Source organism: Lynx canadensis, chromosome A1, assembly GCF_007474595.2.
Source record: "Lynx canadensis isolate LIC74 chromosome A1, mLynCan4.pri.v2, whole genome shotgun sequence".
In the NCBI taxonomy this organism is placed as follows: Eukaryota; Metazoa; Chordata; class Mammalia; order Carnivora; family Felidae; genus Lynx; species Lynx canadensis.
In genome coordinates this window covers 180518188-180535712 of record NC_044303.2, presented here as the reverse complement: position 1 = coordinate 180535712, position 17525 = coordinate 180518188, and the positions used below count along the sequence as shown (strand labels likewise).

Genomic DNA, 17525 nt, shown 5'->3' with positions numbered 1-17525 from the left:
CCCTCTCCCTAGCAGACCTGCATTTGTTGCCGGTTCCGGGGTCAGAGTTTGGGTGAGAAGCCATCATCCGTCTTAGGACTGACAACCTGACCTCCCTGGCTGTGGGTCCTGCCGTTTCTGTCCCAGGAATTCACGGCTTTCGTCAGATTTCCGGCACCTTGCAGCATCAGCATCCCCTTTGATTTCCCGTGATTCCTCTTGGAATCACCTTCCTCTCACACAACGTGGAGAGGCTTTCTCCAACCCGTGCCTACTGTCTGCAGGGGCCAGGTGGAAAGGAAGGTAGGAGGAGGACCTTCCTTCACGTATAAAGGGATGTTTTTACATATTCACTCATTCATTTGTTCGACATTTATTCATTCTTCTGGAAGTCAGAGATCTGTAACCTGGCGACTATGTAATTTTTGATTTTCAGGGGAATGCTCAACAAATCCTACCCTATCATTCACTGGACAGAACTGTACCATCAGAATTATTTTTAGAACCAAGCAGTGACAGAGCTTGGAAAAGGGAAGTCGCCTGCAAGATATAGCAACAAACCCTCTATTTTCCAAACGGGAAAACTGAGATCCCAAGTGCAGAAGGGACTTGCCCAAGGTCACACAGCTAATTAGGGGCTGAGTCGGGACTGAACCACACATCTCTTGACACAAGTTCTACTAGGCTTTACTGCCTTCCTTTCCGGGCTTTTCCAAATCAGGGACAGCTAGAAGTGTCGCTCTGGGGACAACAATCAAAATGTTTTCTTACACATTCAACTTTAGTTTGAATGACCCCAAGATGATTCCTAGCTGAGTTCCACCCTCCCCCCCATCTCCACTGACTCCCCAGAAATCAGGTTGGACCCATTTGAAAATCTGGGCACACAAAGGCACCTACAAATTTTTTTTTTCTAGACAAGCTATATAGGGTGGGATTCCACCTCTTCTCATCTTGCTCCCACCCTGCCACTTTAAGGTTACTGCTTAAAGTTTGGATTTAAACCCAAGATGAGATCCCAGGAGAAATGGCAATGACCAGATTTCACCAGGCTGTTTGGCATTCCCCCCTGCCCCCTGCCCCCAGCCCTGTGCCAAGGTCCCTTTGTGATTCTGGGTGATTCCTACTGACCCCTTGGTCTTACCCCTCTCTCATCTCCCAGACCTGTAACCTGTCTCTTCCCATGCCCACACTCAAACCACTCTCCCTGAATGCTCTGGCAGGCGCTGGGGGGCTATTCCAGCCCATCTGTTCCACCCAGCAACAAATACCGCGGGAGCACCGGGGGAGAAAGGACTCAATTGAGACTTAATTAGCAGGAACCCCAGTTTGTGGGAGGTGAGAAATCACACTTTGCTGCCTGCGAACACTTTGGCCAAGGTGAGCCAGAGGGATCTCCCGGTTCCCAATTTTAATAGCACTGCAGCAGAAGACACAGAAAGGCATCCACACGGACCCCTCTGCACACACACTCCCCCTCTTTCCTCCTCACACGGACAACACACACACGCACACGCACACAAGGCAGCGGTCGCAAAATCAACTCACAGGATCTCCAAATCGCGCAGCGCTCGGAAGGCTCCATCTTCAATGCAGCTGATGTGGTTGTTGTCCAGTTGCCTGTGGAAAAGCAAGGGGAGGGCATGAAGGCTGAGTGGGGGCAGCGCCGAGGAGCCGGGCGGCCCGGGCCGGGCGTCCCCGGCCACCCTAGCGCCTGTCCCTCCACCCCTGGCAGGCTCTGCTCGTCCCCGCCAGGAGCTCGCGCAGAGCCAGCTTGTCTGCCACGCTGCTCCGTCTCTGCTCTCTGACTGTCTGAGAGAACTACACAGACGAGCGCACCAAAGGCTGTCAGGTCTCAGTAAATATTAATTGCGCTTTTTTTTTTTTTTTTTTTTTTTTTTTTTTTTTTTTTTAGGCAGAAGGGAGTAATTTCATTACATTAGGGCATCCAATCCATTACGAGCTCTTACCGTCATGTCACTGAAACAATTTCATTAAGCTAAAGGCCTGTAAATCATTGGAGGTCACTGCTCTGCCCTCCGCGACCTCCCAGAATGCTTTTTTCCCTCTCTCCCTCTCCCTCGTCTCCCTTTACTGGAAGTTGCAGTCTTCTGCTCTGACACAGTGCTAAATCTCAAGGCTTTATCTGCCCAAGAGCAGCGAGGGTGCATGGGGAATATACCAATTCCAAATTAGACTCAACTAATCTAATTTTATAGTCTTTTTAATTATTCTAAGCACCAAATGTCTGTGGTGTTTGATGCCTCCGTGCTTTGTTATGGGGCCCATCTGGTAGGTCATTCTATTGAAGCATTTTCTGACTAAATACAGATTCCCTCAAACTGCACCAACCACCATCAACATTAAAGAAATCCATTGATGGAAGCATTCCTGATGGGGGAAAAAAAGGAATATTGTTATTGCCTTAAAGATGTACCACTTAAATTTAAATTGGGGAGAATTAAATGCACCTATTTCAGGATTCCTTTTTTTAAATTTTCCTTTCCATCTTATGAGCATGAAAATAATGTCTTTTAAAAGGATGTCTTGACTAATATGCATTCTAGTTGGCAATTGAGGTATTTTAGTTGAAGGATAACAAATATACACCATTATCTCTAAATCAAAATAGATCTGATGTGTAAGTCAAGACCACATTCCAACTCAAATATCATGTTATATATCAGTAATTTGTTTGCTAAAAGACAGGATATAGAAAATGTGTATTAGCACCAGATTGTCTATTGCATTTTGTGTACAGAACATACCACGGTCTTTGGGGGGAATGGCCTAAAGAAGTATGGCTGTACTGAGAAAACTCCCTTATAGACTTTTTTTTTCTTTTGTCTTAGAAAAAATCAGCCCCTCTCAGGTGGAGGGATTGCCTGATGTTGGCATTTTCACTTATGACTTGTACTCATTTATCCCAACAACTCCGTGCAAAACATGTATCAATGATAACACTCGGTAACCCTCACAGAGGGTTTTGTATTCTGCAGCAGGAAGGAGGATTTAAAATACTTTTCTCATCGAGAAACCAGATAGATACAGGATTCTGTATGTGCACGTGGATGAAACACATACAATTAGACTGATGTCGTGTGTCACAACAGATGGGCTCTGTCACGATATTACAGGGAATGGAATCATCCCAATAAATGCTCACGATATGAGACTTAGACATTTAGGCCTTAAAAATAAACAGGAAATGGGTATCTCATGAAGCAGAAGCACTCTTTAGGTCGGCAACTTCTACATCGAGTGTTCAGAGTTCTCGCTGATGCCCACTCATGTGAAATCTCCGTGTTCTTGCTACCCGGAATTCTTCCGGAGTTTTTCTTCACATGAGTTTGCTGGATATCCTTTCCAAAGATTTCCCGTAAGTACTGAGGCTGCTGATTCCCTGAAAAGGTTCTATTAAGGCAGCCTAGTACTGCTGCCCAGTTTCTAGATTTATCATCAGTTTAAGGGCCGATGAATCAACAACCCCCGCCCCATACCAAGGCCACCAAACCTTACCAAGCAGAAATACAGTGGAGTTGGCTTTTGGCTCCAAGAAATTGTTCAATAAATATGCTGAATTCGGCAAAAATGGCCGCATCCTCCTAAATAGAAAAGTTTCTAAATCATCACATTGAGAAGTCTAGGAGAGTGTCGTAGAGATGGCAGTTTGTCGTGCATCTATCTGCTTTGGGGCAGACATTTCAGAGAGAGGTCCTTGCTTTTAGAATGTTATTTATTTGCTGGATCTGTCAGGTGTGTTCTATTCCTTTTCTTTTTGAGCACCAGAAACCAAACAGGATGCTCTAAGTATACAGAATGTTATATGGAAAGAATGCAATCTGCAGGGGAGAAGAGAAACTCCTAGAAAAAAAAAAAAAGGAGGGGCGCCTGGGCTGCTCAGTCAGTTAAGTGCCCAGCTCTTGGTTTCGTCTCAGGTCATGATCTCATGGTTCTGAGTTTGAGCCCTGAGTCAGGCTCAGAGCTGCTGGTGGGGAGCCTGCTTGGGATTCTCTCTATCTCCCTCTCTCTCTGCCCCTCCCTGCTCTCTCTCTCTCTCTCAAATAAGTAAAAAACTTCAAAAAAAAAAAAAAAAGAAAGAAAGAAGGGAAAGAATTAAGTGGTGGAAAGAGATTAAAAAGGGTGAGGGAAAGGACACGTGCGAAAGATGAAAATCAAAATCCACTAGTCAGCGTCCCATTGGAGCCTGGCCACCAAGGGTACTGGCACAGTGGGGACAGAGTCTTAGGTGGGGCTTGGTCGCTGTGAGGCTGAAAGCAGAGAGGTGTCACACATGATCAGTGTGCCATGATGTTTAAACAGGTTCAGTGGGTGGCACGAGTTGGCACCTACTCGTTTATTAGTAATGGGGAAAACCGAGCTTTAATATCAGAAGCATCTCTGTACGTGTATTTTTATAGACTGGTTTAGAATGTATGAAATGTATCAAAATTTCAAATATTTATGCAGAAGTGTGCTCTTCTGGAAAACATTTATTATAACCAAGATTGTGTCCTTTCACTCTACTCACAGATAAACAGTCTCCCAGCCTCAGTTGTCAGTCATTCCCCATCTGCATTGTTCATCAGGGAAGTCTACAGGGGTACAAGGCCTAGGAGGGTCACGTCAAGCAAACGAAAACCTGAGAATTACTTCACTGTCCAGCTATAATATCTTTATGGCACCGAGTATCAGAGTGTTCATAAAAAGGTCATTAATTGTCTGTAATCAATCCTGGTATTTCATGCAAATAAACTAGCCCCTAAAGCAAAGTAAATACACGCTTGGTTCAGATAAGGGTTCTTTTTCTTTCAAAATTACATCTCAGACATGCAAAAGTTAGTCCTGAAGCACGGAGTAGGGAGTACAAAATAAATGCAAGCCCAGCATTTCTTTGCAGGTGTTAGGAGTGGAGCACGACTAAACACACAGAGAATCTGCCAGAGCTAAGGCCAAAGCCTTTGACTTAGCTAGCAGTTTGTTTCTGGGGGTTGATGGAGGCTGCTGAACTGTGTTCTAAGCTCTCAGGTCAAAGGTCCAATTCATGGCTTTGAAAGGACTCCTTCAAAGATCCTCTCAATAACAAAGCAAAAAAGCCCATTGCTCACTCCCTACTCCATTACTCAGGAGGCTTGTATGTGCAAAAGGAACTTTAGAAAGGGGAGCACAGAGAACTCGGCAGTCTTAGGATGCCTGATGGCGCTCTATTTTTCCCATGGCAGTAAGAGGTATATATTGCACTGTTACCGAATCCAATTTTACCATACAAAACAGCCTGCCCTGGTGCCTAGCACAGTGCCAGGGATTTCCCAGCTGGTCACGCGTGGTTGCAGGGGTAAGTCCTTGTCCTGAAGTACAGCAGGGCTGGGCTCAGACTACATGGTGGGAGATGCTAAGCCATGAGCTCCACAGTCCTGGCCGCGGCCCTATGGCCCTATTAACAGGGGGTAATGGTGGTAGCATTCCCTCTACGACCACACTGGGAGCTTTCTGCCACACAGACCTCCCCTGAGGGAGCATCTGGGGAGAAGGTTGGAATAACGTGAATTTCTGTGGGCCCAGCGTGAAGATGAGGAGCGGGAAGGCAGCAGATGGGGGAAAGCTGGGCTGGTTTTTGGAAGCAACTTTCATTGTCATCTACTTTATACAGAAAACTCAATTTGATTTACACTTTTCTGCCTGTGACTAAGCCTGGAAGCCCCAAAACGTTCACCATATTAAATTAACTGCTCTAATTTCCCTGGGCAGCTCAGATTTCAGCAAACAATGTGTGCTAAAATGATACCAGAGTCCATTTAGAAAGGACTCCTCTGACAAGAACTAAATGCAGACTCCCTGAGAGGAGCTTTCTGACTACTGTATTTTTATACTCTGAGAATATAAACAAGTCAGAAGGGAAAGCCAGTGTGAGTGAGGACCTAAAATAATCTTCACCCACAGCAGACAGGGAGATAGTGCTTTTGTAAGAATTCCCATTCATAAGCATAACATTATCACGATTCATCTCTTTCAATCACAGTTTCAAATTTCACAATTGAGGCAGGACAGAAATATTTTTGCACTTCAAAAACTTAAAGAAGCAGATCTAAATCCTTTAAAAAGGGTTTAAAAAAACTGATTACAATATTAAGAGCAATGTACCTATCTCCTAACCACCACCACCACCCTACAACAAGAACAAAGGCAGAAAGAAAATCTCATGATTTCCCTGATGCATTTGAGTCCCCATGAGGAAGAAATACCTCGAAGACAGAAATCTCCAGAAACAGGCTTTGGATATCTGGAAGAAAAGTAGAATTCTCAACTAGTCATCTAGATACAAGGTCTACATACCAAGGCACATCCATCCAGATGTTTCCTTTTCATCCAGATGTTCTGGGCGACCCCAGCATCTCCGCCCTTGGATGGTTAAACTTAGCCTAAGGGCACTGTTGCTCCGGCCCCCAATCCAGCCGCAGTGTTTGCTCCAGGACTGCAGCTGCCGTCACTGCAGCCCTCACGTTAAATGGGAGAAGTAGCTAAGGTTCAGCGCTCTTTGGAATTAAATGGTTTGCTAATTTCCAAGCAAAACTATCTCCATAAAATGCGCACAGTAAGTAGAAGGACTTCTGCATGAAATTCACAAGAGAAATTCAAAGCAAGCCTATGGTCTCAGAATCCAACAATTAATTAACCCATAAGAGCAACTGAGTGTTCGTAGATGTTCATACTGTATTAGGTGCCTAGGATACAAAATAAAGTGTACGACATCCTTTGAAAATATTTGGGAGAAGCGACACATGCGGTTTTCACATCCTGACTATCTTAAAAGATATAAGAGGATTCTAAAAACCAATTCAGATTTATTTTTGATGAAAAATATATGTTCCTACGCATACGTACTGGGAGTGTACTCAAAGTGTTGCAACTATTAAAAAGAGAGATACAAACAAAAAACCCCCAGGGAATCCCTGCTTTCTTAAAACAAGCCAGAAGACAAAACATGAAGTAGCCCTGACATGCTGTTTCTTTTCTTCTCATTATCCGATTGTCCTTTAAGCAGAAAACAAGAAATCTAGTAGCGCTTCAGAAGGGTTTTTTTTTTTTGTTTTGTTTTGTTTTTTTTTAATGACAGTTTAAGATTCTAAAAAAAATCATTACTGAAGAACAATTTGTCTGCTGCCGGCTGGGGTCTTCAAAAGAAAAAAAAAAAGCTCAAGGTTATTTTAACTGGCAAAGGGGAAAAAATATGTTCAAAAGGAAAGCATACACTCCATATAATTGAGTACTGGCCACACTTTGTAGGCAAATCAAACACTTGATCTAAGCCACAGTCTGCTAATGAATTGTCACTACTTCTCATCATTAAGGAGCTACTGTAATTCCACATTAAAATAACATCTCAAATGAACAAAAAGAGGTGAATCTATTATTTTGCACATTTGGTACACTTGTCCACCAGACCCAAGAACACATGCATATTGATATGTTTACCGATCCATGCATTATTTATGTATCCACAAAGATTCCTGTCTACAGATGACAACTTTATGTCTATTTTTCTTACATAATTATTACATGTAATATCTCCTTATTGTATGCATATAAATGCAAATGCATATTATAAAATGGGTAAAGTGACTGCTGACCTCTGAAATTTAATGTGCCCATCTCCAGTCATATTTACAGATATATTTAGATAATTAAGTGATTGTTAGTATTCCAAAGATTTTAACCAACCACACTTACTCTGTAAAGGACAGAATTCTAGGTTAATTAAGCTCTCTGGTCAGAACATCCTGCTTAGAACTTAACTTAAAAATTGAAGCAGAATCTATTTCAACAAGCATCCTTATGCACACTTTGCCACATGCCTAGCATAATACCTTTTATTAAGTATGTATCACATTGCTGTTCAACACATGCAACTTCTCAGCAGGAGAATAACTGCATCCACTCCAGTACATGCTCCTGAAACCAAGCTCTGCAATAATGCAAACACAGATGATGGATTAGCACCAAAGAGGCACGCCAACCTTGGAGAATAAAGGGGTGTTTTACACATCACTGGGAAATATCAATAACTCCACTTCTGTGTTTACATAGTTTCCGGTTTGTTGGGGATTTGGCAAATGAATTTGTGCTGAAAAATGCAGGGGGAAAATCCCTGCAAACCAATTTAGCATGAAGGATAGTTGCTAGGAAGAAGCTGAGCTCTCATTTAATTTGGACGAGTATCCATTTGAAACCAATTTCTAGCATTTCTAGATAAATAAAACAACAACAAAAACAACCAACCGACCAAACAAAAGCAGATCAAACAAAAACACCCTATATTCATGTGGAGGAGAGTTTCATTCACTTAGTGGCCACTCGTAGACCACGGGATCAAGGAAGTTTGGTGTTTGTTGCAAAATGTGCTCTCCTGTTTTGAGGTTGATCTCAAATCCGTCCTTTTTTTGTGTCCCTTTCTTGTGATACTAGGAACAAAGTGCTTTTATACCTAGGATGTCCAGCTTGCCAAGGTGTGTCTGGAACTTTCTCATTTTAGCACTGAAACTTCTGACACCCATCCTGGGGAACTCATCCATCCCAGCAAACTGTGGTGGTCATTCCCCGGTTGTATCCCTGGGGCTGACTCCACTGGAAACAGATTTATTCTCTGCACATCAATGACATCAACTCAAGGCTCCTCACTGCATCTCCTGTAAAATGGGCTGTCCCTTTACAAACACACCTATACCCACAGCGGGGCTGGTGGGAGCCCTGATAGTTGCTGAGAGGTCCTAGTGTGCATTCTTAATTTTCCTCAGTGGGAATTAAAATGCCTTTGTAAGAAGCACCCGTGTTTTTCTTGGCCTCCTTGCTGATGTCATGAATACTCAGAGGCCAAACAAATAAAAAAGGCTGTCTCCATAGCAATTGGGGCAGGTTTGTGGTTTCCCTAGTTACACTCTGGAGTGATAACCATCTGGGGTTCCTCCCTGGTGGAAGAGAAAGGGAGTGAGAAAATGGAAAGATGAAAAGTACTTTTGTTAACAGGCTTGAAAGTTACCGTCCACATCTCTGGTTTTTTATTTCTGTTTTCAAGTCAATCAGCATAAACTGTCGGGAGTTTTTAAAATTTTTCACCCCCACAGGGGTTTCAGAAATTTTCCCATTGGACTGTAGAGAAACTATTCCAGCCATGTGAATATGAGCAACACACGGCAGCCAGAGCCGAGTACTTCTTCCTGGACCGAAACAGCTTCAGGCATAAGAGCCCAGGCGGAATGCTGGGTTCCATTCAAATACAGGATGTAAGCAGCTCTACTCTGGGTTGGTCCAGGATTTCTCCCTGACAGTACGTCAAGGCCATATCAAGGAAACACAGAAATGGCCTTCTCAGACCTCCAAAGAGCTTTGTCTCCCTTTAGGAGAATCACATGAATCTCTCATGTAGAACTTTAAAACGTTCTGAATTTACTCATATTTCCAACCCATGTGAAGTAACTTTTTGGAGGGTCTCAACATTTGCTACCCCCTTTTTTTTTTTAATAAAATAGAAGACTGGGGTGCCCATAAATTTCTAGCTGATGAATGAAGTGACTCACACCTGTCTCAGTGGACCTGGAGGGCAGAGCACAGAGCCTAAGATTATTATTGAGTTTTAAGGTTTTGGGCTTGCTCTGGACCTACTTGTCATTCCTCTCTTCTTTACTATTGTTCCCTTTTGGAATGGGAATGTTGGTCCTAGGCCTGTCCCACCATTGCATTCTGGAAGCACATGTTTGATTTCCCAGGTTCCTAACTAGAGAGGAATTTGCTCCAAGTGAGTTATACCTTGGGCCTCGATTTAGATGAGACTTCGGATTTCAGATTTTTAAGTTGATGCTGGAGTCTATTAGGATGGAATGAAACATATTTTTCTTGTGAGAAGATATGCATTTTGGGGGGCCAGGGGTAGAATGCTATAGATTGAATGTGTCTTCCCCCCTCCCAAGATTTGTATGTTGAAAACTCTCCTCTAAAGTGGTTGTTAGGAAGTGGGGCAGAGCCCTCATGAATGAGACTAGTATCCTTACAAAAGGGCCCTGAAAAGATTCCTTGCCCCCTCTGTCACGTGATGTCACAGCAAAAAGACCGCCGGCCCTCTGGGAAGCAGGCCCTCAGCAGACACAGAATCTGCTGGCACCCTGATCTTGGACTGTTTATAAACCACCCAGTTTATGAACAGCACTCATGTTCCCACGTCTGTTTCTTCATTTGTAAAATGGAGGGAGTAACATTTAGCCCAAAAGGAAGTTTTGAGTATGAAAGTAATGAAATGTATGCGCTCTGAAAATGTCTTTGTGGCATTAGTTTTCTTTCCTTTGAAATAAATAATAGTAAATACAGGAATTCATCTTATATAATCTCTAAAGTCTCCTTCAGATCTGAAGTTACGTGGCCTGAGGTCAATTTCTTATGAGATTCTTAAGAAAAAGTTCCTGTTCATCTTATTCAGATCCTTCTGTGCTTTGAGCCTATCCCTTTATCCCCTCTTCTTCTGTCCCAGACCAAAGAATCTATTATTTGAGATATTCAATATATTTTTTTCTGGACTGAGGGCAGCGGTTCAGACTCATATGCTTTTTTGTACTTCTCTAGCTGATAGGAGATTGAAATATGAGAATCCATCAAAAGCCTACATGAAAGAAAATACAAATTTTTCTCTTACTGGGAGAATGTTGTCAACATGGGCCCATACTTACAATTCCCATAGGTGAGAACCTTTAGGGAGAGTGATTACAAAATTGAGCCCCATTCCTTGGTGGCCATTTTAAATTAATATTCAGTCAAGTTACCTGCTGAGCACCAAAAATAGCCAAAAGCCACACTACTGTCTATAATTTTTTTAAGATTTTATTTTTAAGCATTCTCTACACAACACGGGGCTCAAACTCATAACCTTGAGATCAAGAGTCAATGCTCCACTGACTGAGCCAGCCAGGCACCCAGTGATGTATAATTTCTTAATCTTGACACTCTTTCATCTGGACATGAGCCTTTAATGACTCCTCATGGCCTACAAGTTATAACAATAACACAAGCACAATCATAACTGCACACAGTACCTAGTCACCATTTATTGAGCTGGGCATCTTCAATGTCTTATCTCTGCTGGGTCTCAAAACATCATGATCCATGTTTTACAGAAAAAGCAAGTGAGACATTGAGAGTTCAGTCTTAGCTTGGCCTTGAACCCAGGTCTGCCCATGCTCATAATGATAATGATACAGGTGGTGCTGTTTCTCTGTACACAGCTCAGACTCCTCAGCATGGCACCACTCCACCCACTCTGCAGGCAATATGTGTGTGTACCAAGTGCTTGCATGGTTCCATGCCTTATCGTGCTGGTCCTTCCTGCCTCTTCTGTTTGGGGAATCCCTTCTTATCCATCAAGGCCCTCCTCAGAGGCTACATCCTCTGGGAAACCTTCCTGTGCAAACTCAGCAAAGTGAACTCTCTCCAAACCTCCTGACACTTTGGTCATCCTTCCATTAAAGCACTTATTTCACAGTAGTAGGGCTAATTGTAAACACACGAGGAAACCAAAGTTCAGAGAGGTTATATAGCATCTTCAAGGTAACTCAGCTAATACATCAGAGAGTCAGAGTCAAACCTGTCTTCCTGATCCAGGGGACTCAGGGCTTACCCTCCATTGCCATCATTCTCTTTGCCTTCCAAAGTGCAAAGATAGGGGGCATGTATTAGGACCATGTGGACTTAACTCATTTATATTCAGTTGGGAAGAGGCTAGTGAGAAGAGTGAAGGTTTGGTCTTGGCATATGTCACTGGAATCCAGTTACTTTCATTGGCCTGCAAGCATTCTTACCCAGAAGATGGTATGTAAGGGCAGTAATTCAATGGTTTCCCCTCACTGTCCCCTATGTGTCTCTCAATTAGATTCCCTGGAAGTCCCACGCCATTTAACTGGGGGAAGCAGACTGATTTGGGTTCCAGTTGCTGAGGGTAACGGGCAGGCACCTACAGCTTAAGGAGATGCTATAATTTCAAGCTGCCTATTGGGACCTGGGAGGTGGCCTCTGACCATGATGGGACAGCTTAGTGCTTTCTTGAGCAAGGTTGAGGCATATTCAAGGAAATGGCTCTCTTTGCTCCAGGCAAGTGGCAAATTGCACAGATTTTAATCAATCTTTCCTGGACATGGCCTTCCCCAGTGGTGACACAGGCTTGTCTTCTAAGGTTGTACAACCTGAAACAACTGAGCAGTACTAACCAGGTCATGTACTGGGATGTGCAGGGTCAGTGGCCATTAGTGAGGTGTCATTCAAAGGTGTCTTTGTGGCAGCAGAAGCCAATTAAAATATGTCTTGTAAGCTCACTGTAATGGGACATCAAGGTCCCTGTAATTAACTGCTGAAAAAGGGGGCATCAAAACTCAGTAACATGGGCAGTGCTGATAACCACATTCAATCCAGCTAATGCACCAAACTGAAATACTCTAGGAAAAGGCTGGCTTCTTTTTTCATTACCATTACTTTTAATGAATAATGAGTGCCTGGACTCACTGGCAATGGGAGAGCAGGGCAAGGTCTGTCTTGCTCACAGCTGCACCTGCCCCATAGTGCCTGGCACACAGGAAGTACGTGGTACACAACCCTGGGGGTGTTACAACAAGCTACCACTTTATACCCACTAGGATGGCTAGAATCAAAAAGCTAGAAAGTGATGTGTTGAAACAGGGAGGCTTTCACGGTGATAGTGGGAATGTAAAATGGTGCAGCCTGGAACAGTTTGGTAGTTCCTCAAAAGTTAATCATAGAGTTATCTGATGGCCCAGCAATTCTACTCCTAGGTGTGTGCCCCAAAGAACTAAAACTTGTTCAAGCAAAAACTTGTATAAAAATGTTCATAGAAGTGCAGTTTGCAATAGCCAAAAGGCAGAAACAACCCAAATGTTCATCAGAAGATGAACAGGTAAGCAAATTGTGACATATCCATTCAATGGAATATTATTCAGTCATTAAAAAAAAGAATGGGACCCTGATGCATGCTGCAATACACATGGAGGAAGTATGAAAACATTATACTAAGCGAAAGGGCCAGACATAAATGCACACATATTATGTGACTCTATGTGAAATAATCAGAACAGGTAATCTACAGAAACAGAAAAACAGATTGGTATGTGGCAGGAACTGGGGATAAGAGGGGTATGGGGAGTAACTGCTTAATGGGTATGGGTTTTCCTTTTGGGAGGATGAAAATGGTTTAGATAAAAATGATGGCTGCACAACATTGTGAATGTACTAAATGCCACTGAATCGTGTATACTTTAAAATGTTGAATTCTGCTATGTGAATTGCACCCCCCACCAAAGAGGGGCTTGCTTTTCCTGTGGCAGGGAGGAGCTTTAAGAGAGCATCACACTGTGGGGATAATTTTCCTGTGACATCATCACAGAGGCAAGGAAGCCCAGGGCCAGAGCTTATACTAGGTACCATCAGGAGGCAAACGTAATTCCACCTCACGTGGAAAGAAGGATCTTGGCATCTGAAGAACAAAGAGAAGGAAGGAAAGAAACATGGGGAGACTTAATCCACCTACTTTTGGGGGTTATTTATAGCAAATTTGAAAACTCTCTTAGCTGGCTTTGGGGACACTACCTGTCACTTTGCACTCAGCAAAACAAAACAAAAAAATAAAAACAACAACAAGACAACAGTTTAAGCAAAGAGAATGAGGATGGTAAACTCGATGCAAGGGGGAGAGATCATTTGCTCAATTCCCAAGTCAAATGTAAAATGTTGTGGGATTAGCCACTAGTTTGTATTGTCCACACCACTGAACCCTCTTCTCCACTGGTACCCAGCACAGATAACTCAGTAGGCTGCATTGAGTTTCCTTCTTCCCATTCCTCAGATTGGTTCTTTAGTGCCCCTAAGAAGGCTAGCAAGGAGGCCATGATCTTCTCCTTGGCGCAGAAAGAGAAGTGTCTCTGACCAGAAGTTCTTCTCTGCTGGAGCCTCTGGGAGCCCCATGGGCAAGGCTCCTGGGGAAAGAGAGGAGGATGAAGGCTGGGTAGAAATGGGGAGTCTTCTTCATTTTCCCTACTCTTCCCTCTCTAACTTGGACTCTGGAGCAGCCACATGGTCTCGGGGAGCTGAATGAAACCAAACAAGCTGGAATGGAAGAAAGAGGCCAGAAAAACAGAGGACAGAAAGGGCTAGAAGCCAGAGGGACCCCACTGAAACAGTTCCCACCCGGGTGCATGGTGAGGCCCAGTTCTATCAACAAGCTTCCACGTCAGGATTGAAGGTTTCTGGTTTTCCACTGTGGTTACTGCCACTTGGTCATGTCAAACCTGAAATCAGCTTCTAATTCCTCCCCTGATTCCAGGAAAGGGAAATGAGAGCATGGCTTAGACTTCAGAACTGAGGATAAGAAGTACCGTGCTAGGGGAAAAAGGAAAAAGAATGATTTTCTTTTACTCATTTGCCAGCAGTACAGTTTTATCTAAGATGGTATGGTTGAGTGGGAAAAAATAAAGGTTGCTTGGGAATCAAATGACAAAGATCTTTGACCTTGCTGGGTCGTGGCCTAACTTCTCTGGGCTAAAATTTCCCTATCAGTAAAACAAAGCTGTGAAATAGATGATTTCTGTGCACCCCTCCAGAGCTGATATTCAGGGCTGCAGAATTTTAATCCAGCCCCTGAAGTCCTCACATGAGAATTTTCTCATGTTATTGTTACAGGTACTATCTGAGGAGTTGATTTTATTTTTAATGCAGCATGTTGAGAATGCAAATATGAGTTTCCTCTGCCTGGAGCAGTTAGGACGGGGGCCCTGGAGGTCTGAACAGGTTAGAAAAAAAAATACAAGAATGAACAAAAAGTGGTATTAACGTCTGCCAAAATGCTCCCCGGGAAACCCACTGAGCTCAGAAGGCCACAACAGTGCCTAACTAACGGGTTGAGATTCACATAGCATTTCTTAGTTAAAAAAAGACCTGCTCTCTCAAGCTTTTGCATGTTTATGGGGTGTTAGAAATAAGGGATCAGCCTGCTGTGGCTCCTTCTACCTCATCTCCGTGAAACGTCTCCTCTTCCTGGTCAGAAACGGCATCTTTCCCCATCCTGTTAGTCCCAGAGGCAACTTTTGAAAAGCTTTCACTAATTTTTCTGAGTGGCCTCAGAAAGCTAAGGCTAGAGTCCCCCCATGAAATTGGGGACTGGCAAAGTGAAAGTGTAGAAGTGGGAACACAGTGTGTGAAGGCAGAAGAGGACAAGGCCATCCTGGTGACACCCTCCAGTTGAGTGATTCACTGATAAGTCCCTGGGAGGTCCCAGGGCAGACAAGCCGTCTAGGACCTTCCTGGATTTGCCCCTAAAGCACATTAGAAATGGGACCCCTCTCCCCTCCTGAAATGATCTTTGGACTCACATTGCTCTTTCTGGTAACTTCACCCTATTTTATATCCCGCCTAAAGGCCAGTTCTCTTACAACCCTTGCTTTGGGAAAAGCAGGGTCCTTTGAAGCTGGACCTGAAAGGGAAAATGCTCATTCCTAGGTCAAAAGTGCTGTTTTCTCAACTGTCCCAACTCCACCTAGATAGTGTCCTGGCCTTTGTCCACAAATTGCCGCAAAGAAACTCCCTTACTTATGGGGTGCCCAGGACCTTTCTTTGTTCCCTCAGCTGCTGTTGGCTTTCTGAAGCTTGTGCCTGATGGATACAAATGGATAAGCTTGTGTCTTTTTACATTTTCCTGAGCTCTCTCATTCTATTTTTTTTTTTTTCCCCTTAAAAAATTCCTTTTCAAATTCACCAGCCAAGGTTTCAATTTTCCAACCTAGGTTCCACACTCACTCTTTGGGTACTCACACCCTGGGACTAAGCTCAGCATAGGACACAACACATTTACATCCCAATATGCTTCGGCCCCTTTGCCCCTGGCTGGACTGGGTGCAGCAGGGTCGCGTGTGAAATGTGGAAGGCAGTCACCGCTGCTACAGGTCTTCTCTGAACAGAGGGCACGTGTGGCTTGGGGTGGGGTGAACCCAACAGTCCTTCCACAGTGAGCGATGTCATCTCACAGGACTTCAAAACAGAAAAGTCAGAACCCATTGGATCAGAGGAAAGGGTTGGATAATCAGAGCTAACGTTTCCTTTGTCTGTGATGGATAGCCACTTTGGAACTATTTCCCGTCCTGATTTTTCCTTTGGTCAGCACTGCAGTGGAAGCAGGGGTGGAGGGATGGGGTCTCCTTCGGTCATGATGTTCTATGCGAACCCCTCCAAGAAGAGCGCAGCACCAGAATTGTGTCTGTACAAAAGGTTTGCATTAACTGTAATGAAGCAAATGACAAAATCAATAAAGCGGGAATTGCGTGGCTGTCATAAAGATGATGTAAATCCAGGGTTCACGATGGTTATGAAGCTATTTAGAATTGTAATTAAAACCAGCACCATTTTTTTCAAGATAAAAGCCCCTTTGACAACCATAAATGCAAGCTACAGGAAATTTTCAACAAATATATTCAAAATTAATGTATGGCACAAAGATGGCATAAATTAACTGAGGATAATCCATAAGCCCAGGCTTCAGAATCTAAGAGCACCGAGTAAAGAGATTTCGATTTTGCGTTTGGTTTTCAAGCAATGTGGTTTTCAATTTTAATCAAGTTAAAGCTTGACAGAGCACTTAGAGACTCTGAATGAATGGCATATTTCTGACAACTACTTTTCAATGAGACTGAAAATGCTGTCTCTGTATTTGCCCAACTTGAGATCTGACGGCATTTGCTATTTTATGCATCCCACATATTTCAGAAAAGAATCTGTGTGTGTGTGTAGGAGAAGATGACCTTTTTGTTTTATTCGGGAGTGGGGGCAGGAGGAGGTGGGGGAGAAAGGGAATGGGATCGCCAAGACTTTCAGTCCTAATGAGCTCTCTTCCTTCGAGTTATTTTCTGCACCTTGATAGCAAACCGTAACATTATTTCTCGGGCAACATCTACCTGCCTACTGTTCCATCCCCCTAACTTCAGAGCATCACTGTTTGCTTCTAGGTCATTAACAATATCACCTACTATGACCGGCCCTCCACCCTGCCGAAGGAGATTCCAGCTCTCTGGGTGAGGACAACCATAGAATCATAGAATTTCGTATTGAAGCAATCTTAGATACCATCCAGTCCAAGTCCATCATTTTTAAAGAAAAGGACAGACAGGATCAGAGAGAAATAATTGTTTTAAATCCTAAGATAACTTTCAGAATAGCCAGGGCTTGATCACAAACTCCTTAGGTCACACTACTTGGGACGAGAAGAGTGATATAAGATACACGAATGAAAAAAATAAGACAGTGAATGATGATCAAATTGTATTGTCAAGGCTGAAGGCCCCTAGCATCCAGGGATGCTTGATCCTTTCAATCCAAGGCCCTTTCAAGTCCAGGGCTTCAAGTATGATGAGGAGGTGGGGGGCTAAAAAGGACTGGAATCCCAGGGACTTCGGGGTATATCCATCATAGTTTTTTTTTTTTTTTGCATTTTATGATTGTTTGACATCTGGGTGGGG

The 17525-nt window shown here is 43.5% G+C and overlaps 1 protein-coding gene across 1 annotated transcript in view; it reads right to left on the bottom strand.

Moving 5' to 3' along the window:
* The window catches only part of SLIT3 (slit guidance ligand 3), a 591744-nt gene that overhangs the window by 150796 nt on the left and 423423 nt on the right, over nucleotides 1–17525 (bottom strand). Inside the window, 1 exon segment of the mRNA XM_030327818.1 lies at nucleotides 1528–1599. Within this exon segment, the coding sequence (XP_030183678.1) occupies nucleotides 1528–1599 (72 nt within the window).